This window comes from Rhinopithecus bieti, unplaced genomic scaffold (genome assembly GCF_001698545.2).
Source record: "Rhinopithecus bieti isolate Rb0 unplaced genomic scaffold, ASM169854v2 scaffold_5179, whole genome shotgun sequence".
Lineage (NCBI taxonomy): Eukaryota > Metazoa > Chordata > Mammalia > Primates > Cercopithecidae > Rhinopithecus > Rhinopithecus bieti.
Genome location: NW_016804741.1, coordinates 718,556 through 740,557, shown reverse-complemented (window position 1 = coordinate 740,557; position 22,002 = coordinate 718,556). Strand labels below are relative to the sequence as shown.

Genomic DNA, 22,002 nt, shown 5'->3' with positions numbered 1-22,002 from the left:
AGTAACCAGAAAATAACAAAATTGAGCACATGAGACAGAAGTATCGACAGCATCAGAAACGAGAACAATCACTTCAGCAAAAATTAGTGTCCTTTGGTAAAAGAGAAACAACTGAAAATACAATTAGGTAAATTACTAGAATAGGATTAGTTCTCAAAGAGGCACTGGAGAGGCAGTTTGAGGAGCATCTGATTTTATTAGACTGAGGCCGTGCGTGCTTAGCTGCCTGGAGCCCCATGTCCTCTCCCACAATCTTCCCAGGGACGACAGTTGGGTGGGGACCTCCATTCAAAACCACAGCAAAACAGTTCATGGATATGTTACCTCTGAATTCTATCAAATAATTTTCACATTCAACTCCATTCTCCTTAAAATAAGCACGTGCTTCCACTGACCTGTAATTTAAGATGCCTTCTAATACTACCATAATCTAAAAGCAAACTGGAAATACATTTCCATAAATTCAATGTGTCATCTCCATTTAAATTTTGTTTTTGTATGCGTAGGGCATCTCTAACCTAAAGCTTTCATTTCAGTAACACAGAACTACCTCACTTTAATGAAGAAAGGTCTTCCTAACCTAGATAATTTCATGAATAGGCTAATAAAATTTGTTGGAAAATATGAAACACCTCTTGCCATTTTATTACTTTCAAGTACATGAAACTAGCAATGTAAATAAGGATTTCCTGTCAGAATAATTTCATTAACTATTTAATTGCAATTTTAAAATAGTCATGTACATACAAAAATATGTTAACAGCTTGTTCCCTTAATAGTTTAACATGCCTATGAATTATTAGTTTTCCTGAACACATAATAAATGTTTTGGATTATGCAAAGGTAAAATCCCAACCCAGTGAAATTTGTCAAATTCCTGGTTGTGACTGTATCTACTTTCAGGAAGTTTTTTGGTTATCTCATTTTAGAGAGAAAATTTCCTATCGAGTCAAGTCAATCTGGTAAATTCACCATGAGAAGTAGCTAATAACAAAAATGAAACAGGTGGGGAAAATAAGGAATTATCCATTTGGACAAGTGTACAATCTGTTCACTTTGGAACATAACCATTTTAAAGCAAATTTACTATGTCAAATGTGCTTTTTTTTGGTTAGAAAAGCACACTTATTTTAGAATAGATTTGTCTCCAAGGAACCGTTATTTTTTTGTTTCTGAGACGTAGTCTCACTGTGACACACAGGCTGAAGTGCAATGGCACAATCTTGGTTCACTGCAACCTCCGCTTCCCAGGTTGAAGCGATTCCCCTGCCTCAGCCTCCCAAGTAGCTGGGATTACAGGCGGCTGCCACCACACCTGGCTACAAATGTGCTCTCTAAAGCAGATGATGAAAGAAATGTACAGACCATGAGTACCCAACAGGATGAGAGGATGCCCGACTCCAGACAATAGCAGGAAGTTGACCAAGTACCAAAGGGGCCCATGAATCAAGGACTTACTCGATCAAACTGGAGGACCATTTTCTCTGTTCCCTACCCCTAATCAAAAGTGATGTCTGCCCTCCCACAGTACTTAGCCTTTCATTTTTATTCTGAAGTATTTCATCTGCTTTCTGTTATTTATCCTTACTACACAGCTTTCTGCCCACTAGAATGCAAGTGACAAGAGACAGTGTCTGTAACTTCTTCTCAAGGCAACCATAAGAAAAAGGTAGTACTAATGTCTCTATTTTACAAATGAGAAAACTGAGACACAGTGAACTGAAGTGGCCCAAAGTCACTCCACTTTTAAGTGACACACCCAGAAAACCCAAGCATTACAGCTTCAAAATCCATGCTCAATCACCTTCTGGAATCCCATTTCTCATGTGTAAAGGGAGAAATGTTTATCATCTAGTGTTTTTATTCATGCTTCACTTTATTTCACATTCTCATAATGCAGCATAAGCTCTTCTTGACTATTACAATCCCCTGATATCAATAGGATATGTACAATATGATACAATTGATCACTTTTTCCCCAATAGATTTACTGAAAAGTACATTGGATATTTTTGTTTTTCTGACAAAATTAGACCTCCTAGGGCTAATGTCACACACAACATAGAATTTCAAAGTAGACCTCCTGGTTCAAATCTGTCCCCTATGGTATCGTTTGTCCTTGTGCACAATGTTTAACCTTCTCACCTTGATTTCTTCATCTGCATGATAGGCATGATGCTAATCCCCTCTTCAGGGTTGTGAAGATTCAGTGATAGAATTCGTAAAGCACTTGGGACACATGGTGCTTAATAAATGTTATCCATTATTGGCATAACAACCTTTCAAAATGCAGAACTTCTATTTTTCACAATAATCATGGTATGAGGATGTTAGATTCAAATTCTTTCTGAAAGTAACAAAAACAGACAAGTTTCCCCTGTATTTGGTGGTTTAGCAGATTGTGAGGAACAGCTCCTTAGAAATTACAAGTGATTTTATTTGACCTTGGCAGCCTAATCTTTCTAAAATGAAGATAATGATCCCATTCCCCTCCCCTGTGAAATCCTTCCAGACTCCCTTTTGCATTTGACATCTGTTCAAATGCCGTGGTGTTCAAGATCTCTAATCTGTACCTGCTTCTCTCTCCAGCCTCACTCTTCTTCTTGTTTTGTTTGTTTGTTTCTGGTTTTGAGACGGAGTCTTGCTCTGTTGCCAGGCTGGAGTGCAGTGGTGCAATCTTAGCTCACTGCAACCTCTGCCTCCTGGATTCAAGCAATTCTCCTGCCTCAGCCTCCTGAGTAGCTGGGACTACAGGTGCCCACCACCACACCTGGCTAATTTTTGGTATTTTAGTAGAGACAGGGTTTCACCATGTTGACCAGGATGGTCTCGATCTCCTGACCTCGTGATCCACCCACCCTGGCCTCCCAAAGTGCTGGGATTACAGGCATGAGCACCCAGTCTTCTTCTGGGTTCTTAAATGTTCCTTGTTCTTTCAGGCTCATGGGTGGGTGCTTCTGTGTCTGTCTATGAATTCTTTACTCTGCCTGATATATTTTTCCCTTATTTCCAGCCCCCCTCTCTTCCTCTGCCCTGTCTTCTTCATTCAAATCCTATGTGTCTCTCAAGGCTCAGGTCCAATGTCAACATCTCCAGGATGAACAGTGTCCTTTGTAAGTGCTGCCAGGGTATCCTGCACTCCCTTGTAATCGCGGTTACCACAGAGAGCAGAAAAAGATATGGTGCTTCTTTTATAAAGCATCTATGACATTTTATCACAAGTATTTGTCTTTGTCATCATGCTGGAGCCTGTAATAGGTAGTGGCTCCTTGAGTTGGAAGTGCATTTTAATGATCTTTTATTCTTCTCACCCAGCACCTAACCCATAAGTGGTGTTCAGCAAAGAATTGTTGAATGGGACAATATCTAGAAATCTGCCACAAGATAGGCTTTTTACCTAACATTGTGAATAATCATATCAGCTATATAGCTTCCAGGGAGAAGGTCAAAGGCATGTACTGCATATCACCAATTACTTGGGGATATGATTTGATCTAGTATCACCAAATGCCATATTGCAATGAGGTACACAATATCTCTCTAATTTTAAACAATTTATGGCCAGTTAAATTGACTGGGGCATCCTGCTCAGGAAGGGAAATTTGCAGATGTGAACTCTCTATGAATTCCTTAGCGTTAACTTGTCTAATGGACATAAACTGTTCTCCAAAGGGATGACAAAAGTACAGCTACTAGAGAAATCTGACAACTAGATGGTATTCAGTGGGGACAGTTCCACCCTCTAGGGCACATGGTGGAATTGCATGGGAGAATCTTCAGCATCAGAGTGTTGGGGCGGAGGTGGATGTGCTACTGGCATTCACTGAGGGGGACTCAGTTGTAACAAAGATCCTACAATGCATGGAGCAGCCCGCACAACAAAGACTTGATGCCCGTCGACATGACTTTGGAACGTCCACCATTCCTACTGGTGAAAAAAAAAATGTAATCCCATTTTACCTATATTTTTTGCACTGCCCTAGTATACATTGAACTCTTCAGATATACAGCCACTGTGCAAATCAAAGGATGATCAAACTTTGCTGGGAAAAATCACATTAATGGCATCTGTGCAATTGTGTTTATCTGAGTTGCCAGAATGACCAACTGCATCCATCTGGATCTGAAGCTGTCACATCATGGTAATTTTGAGTAAGGGGTTAGCATCTGTGTCTTTTTTAAGTCTGCCCAAGCCTTTACATTTAGAAATAAGTTACTTCCCTTTCTTTCTTCTATTTACCACTGGGGCATTCTATTGATTTTAAAAAACCATGTGTGTAGTGAGTTATCTATAAATTTCATTTTAGGACTGATAAAGGGATGTCACAAAATATTTGTTCTAAGGAGAGCTCATTTTGGGGTCCAACGGGGCCCCAAATCACTGCGTTTGAAGCTTAGGCTTATTCTCTTAAAATCTCCGATGAATTTTGTACACAGAACAATCAAAATCTCAAAGCAGGTGTTCCCTTGCTGTTTGGATCTATCTGTTTATGCATATCAACTCCAGCACAGACTAGCTGCAGGGCCTTGGGCAAGTTACTTCATTCCTTTGTGCCTCAGCTTTCAAATCTTTAAAATAGGAATTGTAATACTTTTCTGTTGGGGTTGTTGAGAGCATAAAACAAGTTAATACGTGTTAATACTTAATGCTTGGCTCATAAGAAGAGCTTTAATAAGGTTACCTTAAAACCATTAAAAGGACCAATATACCACAAACATAAATAAAACTAGTCTAATAGTGTAGGATTGCACCCAAGAACATGTGTATAAATGTTCATCCTTTTACATGCAGCTCTTTCTTTCCTTGATTATTTTGAACAATTTGGGAAACCTGAAAGACAGCTTTTAGATACAGGATAAAGCAGGAGACTAGAAGTCAGAGCCCCTCTGCCTTTAGACTGAGCAGATGCATAATGTCTTTGAACTTGTTTCCTTAACTAGAAAACGAAGAGACAAGGCCAAACAACTCTTTTAGGACAGAATTCTGCCTCTAACTAGTTGTGTTTGAAAATTGAGAGTGACATATGATAGTATGAATTCCTATAAATCTGGGCTTTCAAATCACACCTGCAAGGACCAGGTAGGTAACATAGCAGAAATAGATGGGCCAGGTGGGGAGACCAGGCAGGAGGCTGGCAAATGGCAGGTATCCTGTCTGAAGAGGATTGACCTGACCCCAAGGCAGTGCAGAACCTCTGGTGCCACGTCCTGTATGTCACGAGAAGCCAGAAATCCATATTCTTATGAGAAACGTCCCAATGATGAATTCTCCACAGGCCAAATAACCCATCGGAGGGCTGGAGACTGAGACTGCCATAAAAATTCACTTCCTTTGCTGCTTTCACGAGCCCTGATATGGAATTTTTTTATTTAAAATATGAAGTATGTGTTAAAGACATTTCATTTCATTGAATAGCAAAAACATTGCTAAAGAGATAAAACGAATCATTTAAAATTTCAATAGAGTTCATGAAAACATAAAGTATTTTATTTATTCTAATCCAACAAGATATATGCCCAAATATATAGTCATCAGACATAAAATCCAGTGGCACTGGAGATATATATAATATTAGATGATTATACCAATAGCTAGACTTTGAACTCCACAGTTATTAACATAAAAATTACAGTATGACTACTAAATAATTAGTACAGTCAATGTGGTAAATACATTAAATTACAAATATTTACATTTGTACATAGCTCATCTTACAAATAAATGTTTTAAGCCCCAACTGTCCAACTTTCACGGAAACACTAAATGTTGCTGAACAAAATGTCTGCAATAAATACTCCCTCCAGTGGGTGGGGGAAATGATTTTACATAGACTCTGTGTTACAATGAATGTCTGAGTATATATTTAAAACTTTAAACTCCTCATGTAGTTATTGAAACCTTGTATTCTGGAAAAAACCTCATATTTTAAACAAAATCTAGTTATTTATTTAAAAAGTAAATGTTCTCATTATGCTAATATTATTCATGGTTAGGTTACTCCCGAAGTCATAAACAGATTGTTCACTGCCCCTTAAGTTTACCTAATAGTTAATTTTTTAAGTGAACCTTCGATAATTATAATTAGGTATTTTTCTTTGCTTATTTATGAATGTATTTCTATCATAACTCAATGAACAACTTATATGAAAAAGAAACATGTGGCCCTTTTCTAAGCAGCATAGCTGAATGTCCAGTAAAACATTTTCAGCCAATTTGCAACTTTAAAGTCAAACTGCTGCATATTTTGAATAAAAGTAGCATAAATTGAAATGTAATGATCACATGTTTGCAAAACCAGAAAACAGTTCTCTGGTTTAGCCATTCTGTGATTGGAGCCAGGAACTCTCAAATTAGAAGGTGCTGTGTTTTCCTAGCATGCTCCTCCATGACACTGATCAGTTACAAGAGAAATTTTCTCAGAATTGCATGTGGCAATGGCAGCAGGGCTCCACCTGTCTGCCATTTGACTGACTTGTGGATTCATGGCCTGGGCGTGTCAACTGGAACTGAAGTCTGGACAGTTCTTCCCAGGCAGGGGGGGCTCCTGCTGGAGGGGGTAAGCGAAATACTGGGGTGACACCAGGAAACCAGATGGCTGAGCCAGGTGGATTGAGTGACTCGTGGTGTATGGCGGGGGCGGCGAGGGCACCAGGCAGCTCGGCTCAGCCCTGGCAAAGGAGAACCTGCGGATGGAGCCGCCTGTCGAGCTAGAGCTCGTGGCTGTGCTGGACTGCCGGGAGGGTGCCCTGGGGCTGGTGGAGGTCAGGATCATGGGTAGGGTCTCTGTCTGATAGCTGCGGAGTGAGAAGCGGATTGGCTGCTGCGAGGGCTCCTTGGGTCTCAAACAGGTGCAACAATAAATAGCCACTACAGAGCCCAGGATGATGAACGCAATGAAGATGGAGCCGACGATGAGAAAGGGGACGTAGACAGGCTCTAAAAGGCAAAAACAGACATAAACAGATGCTCGGATGAGGATCTCCCAGACTCTGAGCTCCGCTTGGGCAGCTGAGGGTTGAGAGGTGGCAGACTCAGTATTTTCACTGTTGTCAGCTCAGTTTTTCAGAGCTTGTTAATGGTAACCTGCAACATGCAATGCAAACCGTGATGATGTAATATTCTCGCTACTCCTAGCAGGGAGGAAGCAACAGATACCGTAACCTCTGTTAGCAATTAACCATCATATTGCACATCTGGAAGTCAGAAAAAAAATGGAATCTGTTCTCCTGTTCAGGCACTGGAGGGAAAGGGTGAATTTTAGGGGTTACAATAATTCTGGGTTTAAATGCAGGTTTTAGTAGTTGGATCACAGTGAGGCAATAAGAGATTTGACCCCTCTCTTAGGCTGGCAATCCATCTCCCATCCAAGAATCTCCAGTCTAAGCAAATAGAGCCAGGCCTATCAAATGAGATTCCCCTCTACACACAGACCTAGGATTTTGTGAGACTCCAGAAAGAACAGTATAAAGAAATTCACAGAGGGCTCAATCTACTGTGTCTCCTACCATACCACAAATTGCCAGCTCTGGCTTCTTCTTTCCAGGAAAGATTTGGAATACCCACTCCAGCTTCCATGCCTCTCAATTCCCATCCAAGTCTGAGAAGTCAGACTGAACTTTAGATAGCTCACGAGGCAATTCTTGGTGTCCACGGCCCAGACTTTCTATAAAAGCATCCCTCAAACAGAGCAAACTCCAATTTCCTTCTCCCTCTACAAGGCAGACATAAAATTTCCAAGCCCAGAGGCATCCCCTAGGGCAATTCTCCAGGTATGTCCCTTGATAGAGCCGTGGTAGGACACAGTCTCCAGCTTACAGGTAGAAGAAAGAAAACCTGCATTGATTAAGTCCCTACTGTGTGCCTGGCTCTTTCTCATTCATTATCTGATTAAAGTCTCATGGAGACCCTGTGAGATTGACATGATAAGCTCCATTTTCCAGATGTGGAAATAGATCAGACAAGTTTGTGCCTTCCCATAGACAGAGCCAGTGAAGACAGGTAACTATCAACTATTTGTGGGCTCCCAGGCATAAGCTCTTCTGTGTCCCTCCCATCCTCCCCTGTTTACTAGCACCAGTGTGCAAGAAAAGGCAAAGTGAGTAACTACCATTTACTTAGCCCTGGCTTCAGCATTCATACACTCTCAGGTCACCAAACACTTAACTCCTTTGAGAGCAATATGCCCACTTTAGAACTGAGAAGAGGTATCCAGAGCAGTTAACTAACTTGCCTCAGTTACAAGGCCGGCAGGTGATAGAGCCAAGGTCCATCAGGGTTTGCCTGATCCCAGACTCAAGGAGTGTGGAGACTGCCTCTCCCTTTTGCTGTCCTCTAGTAACCGAGCCGAATAGGGAGTGCAGAGGGAGCCCCTGCTGCAGACTGGGCAATTGCCCTTACTCCCAGAGAGCAGCTGGGTCCCCCAGGGTGAGTGAGTGAAGCCGTGGGGAAGAGTCTGTATTTTTCTCACAGGCCAGAACGGCCTAGATTTCCCTACTTTCCACTGAGCATCTTTTCTCCAGAAACGACTTCCCAAATCCTCTAGCTTGGAAATGTTGACCCCCAACATTCACCCTCTAGTGGAGCACTAATGGAGGGCAGACTCCCCTGTCCTCTAGGTTATCAGTTTGCGGGGAGGGGTCGTTGGGGAACCTTTAATGATCTCTCCAGCATCTCCTCCCTTTCCCGGCTACCTTCTCTTGCCGGCTCCAGACCTGGGCTCTCTGGAATCCTGGGGTGTCACCCGCTCTCATCTCCGCCCGCTTCTCCGGTTTCCCCCGCCATAAAACCCTCGCCTCAAGCTCTAAAGCGTTTCCCTGATGTTCCGATTCAGGTGGAAGACTTTTTTTCAAGGTGTAAATTTTCTTTGCTGGGGTCGTGATTTATTCCGCTCTGAAGTGAGCGGAAATTTGACCCGTGTTTTCCTACGTGAGAATAGGAGGCGGGGAAGCACCTTCGACCCTTGTTTCTAAATCTCCACCTCGAAGACCTGGGCATTTCTGAAAGGCGTGACAATAGGGGTTGGGCCGGAGAGGGTAATTCGATTCAGAGAATTGAAAGGAAGTCTGCAGAACGGGGCCGCGGCTTAGAAACGCTATCATAGGACAAAAAAAAAAGTGACTGTAGTTTCTTAGCCCGGAAGGCCTGCAACTGAGCGCGCGACAAGAGTCGCGATTCCCTGCATTCGGCACTTCCCGAAGCTCCCGAAGTGACAAGGGCGCGCAATGGGACACCCTCGCCCCCCCCCCCCCCCCCCCCCCCCCCCCCCCCCCCCCCCTTCCTTTCCGGGAAAATTTTTTTTTTTGGGCCGACCCGCAGAGACCGCAAGTGGCGGGAAGCGGGACTGCAAATAAATAAAGGACCATGATCTGAAACACGACCACCCGCTCATCCCTTGATTCCCTCAACCCGGCCGCGTCCCCTTGGCGCACAGACCGGGGAAGGCGCACAGACCTTCCTGGGTCTGTGCGTCCTCCCGCGCACACGTGCAGCCGCCGCCGTTAGGCGGGCGGGGATCTGTCCCCAAGGGCCCCGCACTTACGCGCGGTGATGCCTGGGTGCTCCAGCTCGCCGCGGTCGTTGGTGCAACCGCCTTGCTCCAGCCGGGCGTCGGCCGCCGCGCAACAGTAGCGGAGCGCGCAGGAGCCGCAGCAGATGGTAGCGTCTAGCGTGTCGAAGTCCTCTGGGCACTGGAAGCCCTCGTGGTAGTTGCCCTGCACGTCCACCCAGCCGTGGCAGTACTCTCCGGACTGCTGGGCGCCCGCCGGGCCCCAGCGCAGCCAGCCGAGGAGAAGGCAAAGCGCCAGCAGTGCCCCCATCGCCACTGGGCTCCCTGGGCGGCCCGGAGCAGGACGCAGCTGGAAAGCGAAGGGCTGAGCCCGGGATCAGGGCGCACAGCGATTCCGCCTCCCCAGGGACACGTCGCAAGCGGCTGGCCCCAGCGGCCGAAGCCAGTCCTGCGTGGGATAGCAGGGAACGGGGAGGCGACAGGGGCTGCACTACGAGTTCCGCAGGCCGGGAGTCAGCATGGTGCGCGGGGCGAGTTGGCTAGGGCCCGCGGGAGGCGCCGGCAGAGGCAGTTGCTGGGGCTGTCGCTGCCGCCCTTTGCCCGGCTCATAGCGCTCCCCGCGCGAGGGGCGCGCCAACCCCCCGGCCACCTCCCTCCCCATTCCTCAAGGGAGCCATCGCGCCCGGGGCTGCCAACTCCAGCGCTGCAGAGTCCCAACTTGTGGCGATCGCCGGGTCCCGAGAGGAGCCGGAAGAAAAGAATTTGTTCCCCACGTGCGAGTACCCCGGACAGGCGGCCGCTCAGCCCCCGCCCCTATCTGTCACAGGAGCAGGAGTCAGCTCCGCCGCGGCCAAGTACAAACGGCAGCGGGATTGCTGACAGCTCTGCCCGCAAGGCGTCCTTTAAAAAGGAAGAGGGAGGAGGAGACAACCAGGGTTAAGAAAGAGTCCGCCTTCCCGGGTAGCGCCGCTGGAGCTAATCACAGCGGGTGCGGCGCTGGCCGAGGGTCCTCTGCGCTTTCTGGTTCGCGCTCCATCCTCCGCCTCTCCCCGCCACCCCGCCCATGCCGCTCCCCAGGACTTGACTCTCAACCTGAAGATATCAGACCCTCCCCTCCCCCGCCGCACACCCCAACTCTCTCACAGCCCGGAAATGTCTGCAGAGTGACGTTGAGGGCTGCCGAATTCCCGCGTTTATCCACGCACGTGGGCGCCGCGAGTGGAGACGCTGGATTTACTGTTCAATGGAGTTAATGCACGAATGCGGTGCAGTCATTGAAGTTTGTCGAATCATCTGTGCCCTGTCGCACAGACTCAGACTCGTTCCTGGGATACCGCTTCTATAGGTTCAGGACCGAGAACATGGTTTTTAGGTGTCGCCAACATGTGCACTGAGCTTTCCACCTACGTTTCCACTTTTTCTGGAACGACACGTTTTCACAAGTACACACACACTCGCACTTTTTCCGCCGTGTGAAGGATTGCCGGTCACCTCTGCCAGCCAAGTCCAGCTCGCAAAACCTCAAAGAGCAAGACTTCTCCGTTCACGCCCGCAAAGGAAATAAAGGAGCAAAATTAATGATAATTGAGCAGAACTGAACTTCCGTTCAGGGAAAGAAACACATTTATTTAAATGATGTGTCCCCTGTGGGCTATTTTCAGGGGCACTGCTCCGTTAGCGGCGTAAGTGCCTTATGGAACTGGTGTTATGTGAAACCTGGGTCAAACGCAAGCGTTTATTTTGACTACATCCTGAACTTCCAATCATCTATTGGTTTGTGTGACTATGTTTGGCGTATCTCGGCTTATTTGTCAAACACGCTGCATACCCGTGTTCCTGAGTTAGATGTCGGCAAGTTGAGTGAAACAAAAGGAACAAAGTGTTCTCAGCTCCAGCGACACAAGGTGCGCGGTCAAACGCATTAATCTCGTTCGCAGCTTCCTGATGAACCGAGCCGGTTCTAGAGAAACTTTAAAAAATCTCCTATTATAAAACGAACTTTTTTTTTTTTTTTTGATCTAAGTTAAAGTATACTCCAGATTAAATAATTACTTTTGATTTCTAATTTTAGGTATTGGGATTAGCATTTAGTTATGAAGCTGTTGAAAATACATGTCCAACATTTCACACGTTAAGTGGGACTGTGTAAATATTTAACTTTATTGCTCTTTTGGAATTACATACTTCTTAGGACAATACAAAGCTATTAAGTAAAAACAAATTAAGTTGGAGCTTTCAATGACAATGAAACAGTTTTTTTCTTGGTTTCGTTAAATAGTTTAAGCATATGGGAAATTGTTTTGCAGAAATTTCTTAGATATTGGGTGTTGTATTTACAAAAAAAAGTTCTTGTCAGGCTTAACCTTTTTTTAAAATCTAGTTTTTTTTTAGGAGTGTTGTTTCAATTGTGTATATATCCTGAGCAATTACGGGAAAATGTCACTTAGAAACACAGCAAAAATGAGACATAATGACTATAATAAGATGATAAAAATTATGACATGTTTACTGCTAATAACTTTCCCAGAACCACACCTTTTAATATTAGTTTTTGTTAAAATTTAGAGGAATTTCATTACGTCATAACTGCATAAAGTTCTGCAGCAGCAGCAACCTTTGCTAGTCCCCCAAGGGTCAAGTTTCTCTCATTATCCAGCTGTTCTTTGATAGCATTAATATTTTAAGGAGTGATTTGTTGGCACTTACCTCCTATTAATTACATTCTCCGTGCCACAGTGGGATTCTTTTCCTTAAGACACCAGCTATAATTAATTCCCTCATTCAAAGCTCCTGTCTACTTGACTTATTTAGAGGGCATTTTACCCAAATTTAGTTGGATGATATTTACTAATGGAAAGTAACCAAACCTCCAAATTACTTGATCCTTCATAGATCTGACTTGTGTGAACAGTAAACAACTGTGCACCATGCTTCAGATCTAGGTCCTGGTCCTAAGCGCCTTTAAAACCATTACAACAATCAGCTCCAGGAGTTTGCCTGGGCGAGGGGTTGTGGGGAGGCAGTGATATGTTTGGTTTCTTGTCATAGAAGATCTCTGCAAACTTTCCATTGTCAAATTTTAACTTCAAAACTTATGCCCTGAGAATCCTCTTCACCAACAGAAAGAGAATATTTGCCTCTTTTTAGATGTATAAACATCCAAAGTTTCTGTTATTCTGTTACTAGTTTAATAGTAAAGGAAGATGAAAAAGTTCTCATAGACACCCCTGAAAGACTCTAGGGGGAAGACATAGGGATAGAAAATGAAGTCCACAATATCTGGGGTATTATGTAGAGGTTTTGGAAATTCTTTATTGTTTCTTATCTCAGTAACACAAATTCCATATTTTGATCAAGAACATAATCATAAGAGATCATTTCCCCAGCCTACATTCTCTTGTGGCCCTGCCTCAAGGAAACTCTGTAGGAAGTGAGTTAAATGACATGATGTCTGGAATATGCTTTAATAAACACCAGCAAGAAAGAAAGAAAGAGAGAAGAGAAAGGGAGAAAGAAAGGAAAAGAAAAGAGGGAGGGTAGGAGGAAAAAGAAAAGATAGATGAGCAATAGAGATGAGAAGATGGGCTAGGCGGAACTGAAACACAACTGGCGACATGTTGATAACTAGTTGGCTGAAGGGAACTTATAAAATCGAAATGCAATTCTTTTTTTTCTTCCTCTTTTGTTTTTTTTTTTTTTGAGACAGAATCTCGCTCTGTCACCCAGGCTGGAGTGCACTGCAACCTCCACTTCCCAGGTTCAAGCAATTCTCCTGCCTCAGCCTCCTGAGTAACTGGGACTACAGGCACCCACCACCATACCCAGCTAATTTTTGTATTTTTAGTAGAGACGGGGTTTCACCATGTTGACCAGGCTGGTCTTGAACTCCTGACCCCAGGTGATCCGCCCCCCTCGGCCTCCCAAAATGCTGGGATTACATGCGTGAGCCACTGCACCTGGTCAGTGCACTTAATATTCTTAGGAAATATTTGCTGACCATATTTTTAAACTTTATTCTGGCCAGACATGGTGGCTTATGCCTACAATCCCAGCACTTTGGGAGGGTGAGGAGGGAGGATCGCTTCAGCTCAGGAGTTCAAGACCAGCCTGGGCAACATGGTGAGACCCTATCTCTACAAATAAAAATATAATTATCTGGGCATGGTGGCACATGTCTGTAGGCCCAGCTACTCAGGCAGCTGAGGTGGGAGGCTCACTTGAGCCCAAGAAGTGGCAGCTGCAGTGAGCAGCGGTGGCACCACTACACTCCAGCTTGGATCAACAGTGAGGAGGTGTCTCAAAAAAAAAATTGTTCTGTTGACTTATCTTTTTTATGCTCTTTGGAGCAGAGTGAATGATTTGAGAAAACCAAAAGCAGGGGAGTGAAGGGCCACATGGATCAGAAAGGTATGGGGACTAAAATATACTGAGGAAAAACGAGGGAGGCTAAAGGAATGCAGAAAACAAAAGCAAAAACAAAAAAGGACAATTCACGGGATTATGGAATTCTCCTCCAGCTTATTTGCATTGGCCTCAGAAACAAAATGAAAACCAAGAGTTCCTCAACCCTCCCTCAAGTTCGCTTGTGGAGTGACTTGTTATCACTTTCCTTTAATTCTGAAAAAAAAACTTTAATTTTCCTTTAATTACCTTGTCCATGACTTCATGGAATTCTCTTCCTTGGATCACTTGTAAATCTTACTCCAGGCTCCTCTCAATCTGAGTTACTAGAAAGGTGTTTTCTCTGAAATTTGTTGTGGTGCATGTTTATCCTAGAGAATAGCAAGGTGCCCAGAAGGACACTTTCAGACCTGGGCAACCCAGCCCCAGGCCAGGCCCCTCTTCCTGCCCTGTGTTTCAGGCAGCCTCAGTCTCTTCATTTACCAAGAGGGGATTAAGCTAGGGCCCTTTCAGCAGTGTTTCTCCAAAGGCCATGAAATACCTGGGAATCTTGTTAAAATGCAGACCTGGCCGGGCACAGTGGCTCACATCTGTAATCCCAGCGCTTTGGGAGGCCGAGGCAGGCGGATCGCTTGAGGTCAGGAGTTCGAGACCAGCCTGGCCAACACGGTGAAACCTCGTCTCTATTAAAATTACAAAAATTAACTGGGCGTGGTGGCGGGCGCCTGTAACCCCAGCTAGTCGGGAGGCTGAGGCAGGAAAATTGCTCGAACCCGGGAGGCAGAGGTTGCAGTGAGCCAAGATCACGCCACTGCACTCCAGCCTAGGTGACAGAGATAGAGTCCATCTCAAAAAAAAAAAAAAAAAAAAGCAGACCTGACTCACAAAGTCTGCAGTGCGGCCTGTGATTCTGCATTTCTAATGAGTTTCCAGGTGATGCTGAGTGGCCGCATTGAGGACAATACTCTGAGACCCTCTGGCCTTCCTCTGCCCTGTCTGCAGCCGAAAGAGTGAATAGACCCAGAGGGTGGTGCCCACCCAAAGCCCATTCCCTCCCTTTTTGTACCACTCTCTGGGTCCTGGATCCCAGCACTCCCTACTTAAAGAGGCCAAAAGTTGTTTCTAGGCTGCACAGAAGCCTCTTCCTGATTTTAAGAGGTTCTAGCGGGAGGTGTTTCAAAATTTGTTCACACAGGCTGGGATGCCCAGACACATATATGAGAGGCCCCTTGCAGTGCAAGAGGAAGTCAGGTATGGGAAGAAAGAGGAAGTCAGAGGAACAGACTCAGGCTGGTGGCTTTCATGTCTTTTCCTGCCCTGGCTTGAAAATGTGAGAATGGGCCTGTTGTCCAGTATGTCGTAGAGACTCTGTAAATGGTGGTAGAGGGTATAAGAGATTGATTGAATAAACAACAAAAGGAATGTTTTTCCTTAGCAATTCCATAGTATTAAACCACACACATTACAATTTTGTGTTAGGGCGTCTGTCTTCCCCATTTGTCTGACCTCCTTTTTCTTTATTGGATCCTAGGACCTAGCACATAGCGGGTGCTTAGTAAATGTTGAATAAATAACTGGCTGAAACAATGCGTGGCTATTCGAGAACTTGTTGCAACTGAGTGACATCCGTTTCACGACTATACAGAATTGCAGCAGAGGAGAGCAGGATGAATTCCCAGGCAGGGGGTATTACAGAGTCATCTCCTGGTGATTTAATCATAACTGTAGTGCATCAAGAACTGTCCAGTGTGTCAGCACTGCCACAATAGGGCAGTCATCGGCCAGCACAGGAAAGTGTGCCTCTTACTAATCACATGGCCTTGAGCAAGGTCATTTCAGGGTACTACACTTCAGCTTTTGTGTCTCTAAAATGAGGGGTGTGGGAAGGAGTAATCCTTACCTTGAAAGATTATTATAAGGATTCAAAATAAAACATGTAGCAGGGACGCAAAATAAAACATGGAGTGTGGCACAGAGTTGGCACTTCATAACCAGTAGGTATTAGTATTATTACCCACCGCCAGCTGATTGGAATCTGTAATCAAATAATCATGGAAGGTTTCCTGCTAACCAGAGTAGGCCGGTTCCCGGATTAAATTGAATAGATTATTTACAGTTCCTCTTCATTTATTCCCTTCTTCATTAAATGTGCCCATTCATAACCACTGGCAAGTGAATGTTGATTATTCATTTTTACAGTTGTTCTCCTGAGACATGCCCAAAGCTAGGAGAAGAGGAGGATAAGAGTGGGTGTCAGATGACCACAGTGTAAGGAGAGGCCTTACTGGACAGACCTTATTTCAGCTGGATTTCTACAAGGTGTAGCCCCAAGCACAGGTGGGCATTTAATAAGTATCCGATTAGTCTGTGATTCCATATTATGTCAGTAGAGATGTAATTTATTAACATGGGCTCCTGGCATCCTTCCAGTGCATGTATAATAGAATGACATTTTTCATACAGAAATATAAATTAAATTAATTGGCATCCATATTTAATTGAAACTCCCTTGACAGTAGATGGATTCTCCCCTAACACCACCCCTTTCTCAGCAAGGGGCATTTCCTTCCGAGTGCTTGCAGACTGAAGAGAGGCCAGCCCCCATTCCTGGGGCTCCCCGAGGAGCTGGCTTTCAGCAGGGTTTAGAGCAGTACGAAAAGTGAACCGACCCTGGAAAAAATGGTAAGTTGCTGCTCAGCGGCCATGTGTGCTTTTGGTGGGGGAAATATTTTATGGAGAAGAAAGAAAACACAGAGGGTTCTTGTCTTGTTTCTGTCTTCTTACTTCCCTTTTCACCTTTACCAGCCATAAGAGAATGTTTTGAGAATTTTTAAGTCACCTTTAAAGTTTGTAAATCATGTGGAAATGATTTACAATTTTGCAGCTTTTTTTTTTTTTTTTTTGAAAGCTGTTACATAATTGCTTGCCAAAGGTATCTTTTATTTTAATTTTTCTCCTTCTCAAGTAGTCTGGGTTTGGTTAGCTCTGTTGGTAACTTAAAGGGCCAGTAAGACAAAAGTCTTGATTTCCACTCCTGTGGGTCACTAGGTTTCTTCTGTATCGGGAGTATAGAATGCACACTTGACTCTGGCTTGCAAACACCTGCTGTGAGTTATTCAAGGACATCAGCCAGAAAAGTTGGATGTAACAGATACAATCAGATATGCAGTGTGGCAAATGAAGTCAACGTGATGCCCTCCCACAGCAAATGGGTCAATAGTGCTATCTTCGCAAATGATGATTCAAAACGCCTACCACCTGGCATGCCCTTCATCCTATCATCAGAATTGTACTTTGAGGATTCGTTCTGCTTCATATGTCCACCTTCTGATTCTGTTCAACCACTCATTCTGTAATCACCCTCATTTTGTACTTCTTTAATGTACATTTTGTCATCAAAGACAGAAGGAAAACTTGTTCTTAACATCTTTCTTGGTTTCTCTACTTGATTGGAATTGAAGTAGCAACCATAGTTGTAGCTATCTGCAATGCTATTCCAGTTCAGCATGTCAAAGACTGAGATTCAGTAACTCTTTTTTTTTTTTAAGACAGAGCTTTGCTCTGTCACCCAGGCTGGAGTGCAATGGTGTGATCTCGGCTCACTGCAACCTCTGCCTCCCGGGTTCAAGCGATTCTCTTGCCTCAGCCTCCCAAGTAGCTGGGATTACAGGCATGCACCATCATGCCTAGCTAATTTTTGTATTTTTTAGTAGAGACAGGTTTTTTCCATGTTGGTCAGGCTGGTCTCGAACTCCCGACCTCAGGTGATCTACCCACCTCAGCCTCCCAAAGTGCTGGGATTACAGGCGTGAGCCACTGCACCCTGCCAAGATTGAGTAATTCTTTAGTTTATATGCTACACCCCTCCCCTCGTCCTAAAAAGGGTCTCACTCCGTCACCCAGGCTGGAGTGCAATGGTGCCATCTTGGCTCACTGCAACCTCAACCTCCTGGGCTCAAGCAATCCTCCCACCTCAGCCTACCAAGTAGCTGCGACTACAGGCATGCAACACCAAGCCCAGCTAACTTTTTCCATTTTTGGTGGTGACAGGGTTCTACCACATTTCCCAGGCCGGTCTCAAACTCCTGAGTTCAAATGATCTGCCTGCCTTGGCCTTCCAAAGTCCTGAGATTACAGGTGTGAGCCACTGTGCTTGGTCTACTGTCTGGTTCTAAATTTAGGTTACTTTACCGATAAGAGAATTATTTATATCCCCCATACAGGACCTATCTTTCCAATCTATCTTGCCTGATTTTTCTCCTGGTCTGAGCATAATTCCTCTGCCTTATTCTCATAAAGTACCCCACTTTCTCCCATTCTGTGTTGGCTTAGAGGGACTGTCAATCAGTGCTTCAGTCCTGGCCAAGGGTTGGGCCTGAGATCTTGCTGAAGCAATCAGAATTCCTTATCTCTCTGGGCCTATCTGTCCACGAGATGTGTTATGTGGACAGTGGGGTTGAGTGGGGCTTCTCCTCCTTCCACATTGTGAACTGTGTGCTTGGGGGAGTCAAAGACATGCTCCCTGCCTTGTAGACTAGGCCTAAGTGAGAATAAGGCCAACTCAGAGGCAAGAGAAGCAAAAGAGAGAAACCTAAAATGTTGGACCCGGTTGCACTTGCAGGTAGCACTGTGCTGCTCATCCCTGTGACATGAGACAATACACTGCCTTTCAGCTTAATTCAGTCTGGATTGGGATTTTGGGGGGTTTTTTTTTTGCTTGTTTGTTTGTTTGTTGGTTGGTTTTTTGAGACAGGGTTACCCAAGCTAGAGTGCAATTTTGCGATCATGGCTCACTGCAGCTTCTACCTCCCAGGCTCAAGTGATTCTCCCATCTCAGCCTCCGAAGCAGTTGAAACCACAGGCACATGCCACCACATCTAGCTAATTTTTAAATTTTTTGTAGAGACACGATCTCGCTATGTTGCCCAGGCTTCTCTCAAACTCCTGGGGTCAAGCAATCCTCTCACCTTGGCTTCGCAAAGTGCTGGAATTACAGGTGTGAGCCACTGCGACTGGCCTTGGATTGGGTTTTGGTCACATATAACTGCAGGCATCTTGACTGCTAAGATAAATATTATGGAGAGAGCTTTAATAAATGGCTGCTGCCTGTAGTTATTGGGACAGTGACGCTATGAAAACAGAAGGATGTGAAAGCACAGCATCCCAAACTGTATCACGAAGGGACAGAGATGTTCCATCCACTTCATTTGGCCTTTGGGGCAGTGTGTTTCAGGCTGTAGGTCACAACACATCAGATGGGTCATGAAATCAATTTAATGGGACATAAATGGCATTTTTTCAAACCTAGAAGACTAGAAAATAGAAAGCACATCACAAACAAATTAAAGGTAGATTTGATTTCATGATGTTTTATTTCAGGCATATGTGTATGAACATTTGTTCTTGGTAGTGATATAAAATATGTTTTTTACTGAGGGACATGATCAAAACATTTGAAAGTCACTGCTTAGAACAAAACTGCATGACAAATTTGAATAGAGTAGAAGCATCAAAAAATCTAGTATATTACTACTGACAGGTTCTTTAGAAAAAAAATTTTTTCTGCTACTGATATTTTGTCCCTTCTTGCTAGGCATTCAAGTATACGAGAGACGGTTGGGACACATGCTTGGAATTAAAATAGTTAATTAAAAGTCTATCAGGCTGGGCACAGTGGCTCATGCCTGTAATCCCAGCACTTTGGGAGGCCAAGGAGGGTATATCACAATGTCAAGCGATTGAGACCATCCTGGCCAACATGGTGAAACCCTGTCTCTACTAAAAATACAAAAATCAGCTGGGCGAGGTGGTGCACACCTGTAGTCCCAGCTACTCGGGAGACGGAGGCAGGAGAATCGCTTGAACTCTGGAGGCAGAGAGTGCAGTGAGCTGAGCTTGCACCACTGCACTCCAGCCTGGCGATAGAGCGAGACTCCATCAAAAAAAAAAAAAAAAAAAAAAGGTTTATCAGACTCTTCCAGTTTAAGAGTGCTTCTCTGGATTATTTATTCAGTTAGTTTGAAGCTCATCTCTTTATGAGGACTGTTTTGCTCCCTGGTCTTCACTCCTGAGTGTAAGAGGTAGGGGAGAGAAGTAGCTTACCTCACCCTGAGAAGGCAAGGGAGTCTGACTGCCCTCGCTGTTCTCTGGATCTCACTGTTGCCCGTGTAGGAGCGCTAGTCTGACCCGGTTTCTGAGAGGAATCCACTGAAGAAGTCTGTGGCTGGCAAGCATTTGGTTTATTTCTAGGTCTGGAAAGGGCCCATGACCCTCCCTTCCCAGCCTGCCCCTACTCTGGCTTTCATGGGTGCTGTGGATATCGCTATCCTCCCTGCATCCCTGTCTAGCTTGTAATGAGCAGTTGACTCCTGGTCATTGACCACAGGGTAAATCACCTTCACCATGTGATATGGTTTGGCTGTGTCCCCACCCAAATCCCATCTTGAATTGTAACTCCCACAATTCGCACGTGTTGTAGGGGGAACCCGGGGGGAGGTAATTGAATCATGGGGGGGATCTTTCTCATGCTATTCTCATGATAGTGAATAAGTCTCAAGAGATCTGATGGTTTTATAAAGGGGAGTTCCCCTGCACAAGCTCTTTACTCTTGTCTGCTGCCAAGTGAGATATGCCTTTCACCTTCTGCCATGATTGTGAGGCCTCCCCAGCCACATGGAACTGTGAGTCCATTAAACCTATTTTTCTTCCCATTCTCAGGCATGTCTATCAGCAGCATGAAAATGTACTAATACACCAGGGCAAAGCCACCAGCCAGCACATCAGCTATCTTCTATGCTTCCCCATACAGCTTCAGGAACCCTTCAAATCCCTCAACAATCCACATAAACCTAGACGGGTTCCAAAGTGCTAGCTCAATCTCTTTATCTGGTTGGCCACCTCTCACTGCCATTTTAACTGGTTTCCCCACTTCGCAGCAAGCAGGGCCACACATCATGGCTGACTCCCTCAAGAGCCCAAATTGAGAAAGAGGCAAACTCCACTCTGTTTGTGACCTTACCATGAAGTTTCTGCTACCCTTCCGTCTCACATGGACTTGGAAAGAAGTAACCAGAATACACTTGTCTCGCCAATTGCTTCTTAACTTTGTACCCCTTCTTTTACCACATACTCCACTGGGGCCAGCAGGGACAGGCTTTCCCTTTCTTCCCATGGATCAGGAACTTCCCTGACATCATTTACTGAGTTCTTACTGAGTTCTTATGACTCTTTTTTTTTGGACATGGAGTCTCCACAGCTCAGGCTGGAGTGCAGTCGCACGATCTCAGCTCACTGCAACCTCTGCTTCCCTGGTTCAAGTGATTCTTCTGCCCCAGCCTCCCAAGTAGCTGGGACTACAGATGCATGCCACCACACCTGGCTAATTTTGTACTTTTAATAGAAACAGGTTTTCACCATGTTGGCCAAGCTGGTCTCAAACTCCTGACCTCAAGTGATCTGCCCACCTCAACCTCCCAAAGTGCTGGGATTACAGGCATGCTACCTATGACTTTTAATAAACCAAAGTCAAACAGGCATAGCTCTTAATACATAAAGGAAAGCTTAAGGAATTGAGAAAATCTTCAACAGTCTCAAGACCATTGTCTCCCTATGAACTTAAAAAAGAAATTCCAAATTGGTAGCCGAAACGTGAGCATTGACCTTTTCTTCCTCTTTCTTTCCTGTTTTAACAAATTCTAAACATCTGGAGGCAAGTGGATGCCCTTGATTAAATAGGGGGAAGGTTATGAAAATTGTATTGTTAACATTTTTGACATAATTTAATAAACATTATCCTTTCACAGGAATAATTTATGTTAATAATTATCATCACATGTGATGGTCAGATTGAAATACGCTTAGGTATTGTAAATACTTAGTGCCTGTATACATAAACACACACATGCACAAATATACTTGGTATTTCTACCATGAGATGTGAAGACAGTTGTTCACCATTATTTATAAGAGTGGATGAGCCTGTATAAGCATAGAAATAGCCCTACTTCTCAGTCCAAAAAAGGAATTTCTAAGCAGAAAACAAAGAAAATTTATTCTTCTAGACCAGTAGTCAGCAAATGTTTTCTGTAAAAAGCCG

At 44.4% G+C, this 22,002-nt stretch overlaps 1 protein-coding gene across 1 annotated transcript; it reads right to left on the bottom strand.

Moving 5' to 3' along the window:
- Positions 1–5,461: 5,461 nt before the first annotated feature.
- On the bottom strand, positions 5,462–10,475 carry SHISA3 (shisa family member 3). Its single transcript, XM_017870344.1, has 2 exons — positions 9,540–10,475; positions 5,462–6,937 (listed from the first exon to the last, which is right to left on the bottom strand). The coding sequence occupies exons 1-2, from the start codon at positions 9,814–9,816 to the stop codon at positions 6,498–6,500; spliced, it is 717 nt and encodes a 238-aa protein (XP_017725833.1). The 5' UTR covers positions 9,817–10,475; the 3' UTR covers positions 5,462–6,497.
- Between the last annotated feature and the right edge of the window lie 11,527 nt (positions 10,476–22,002).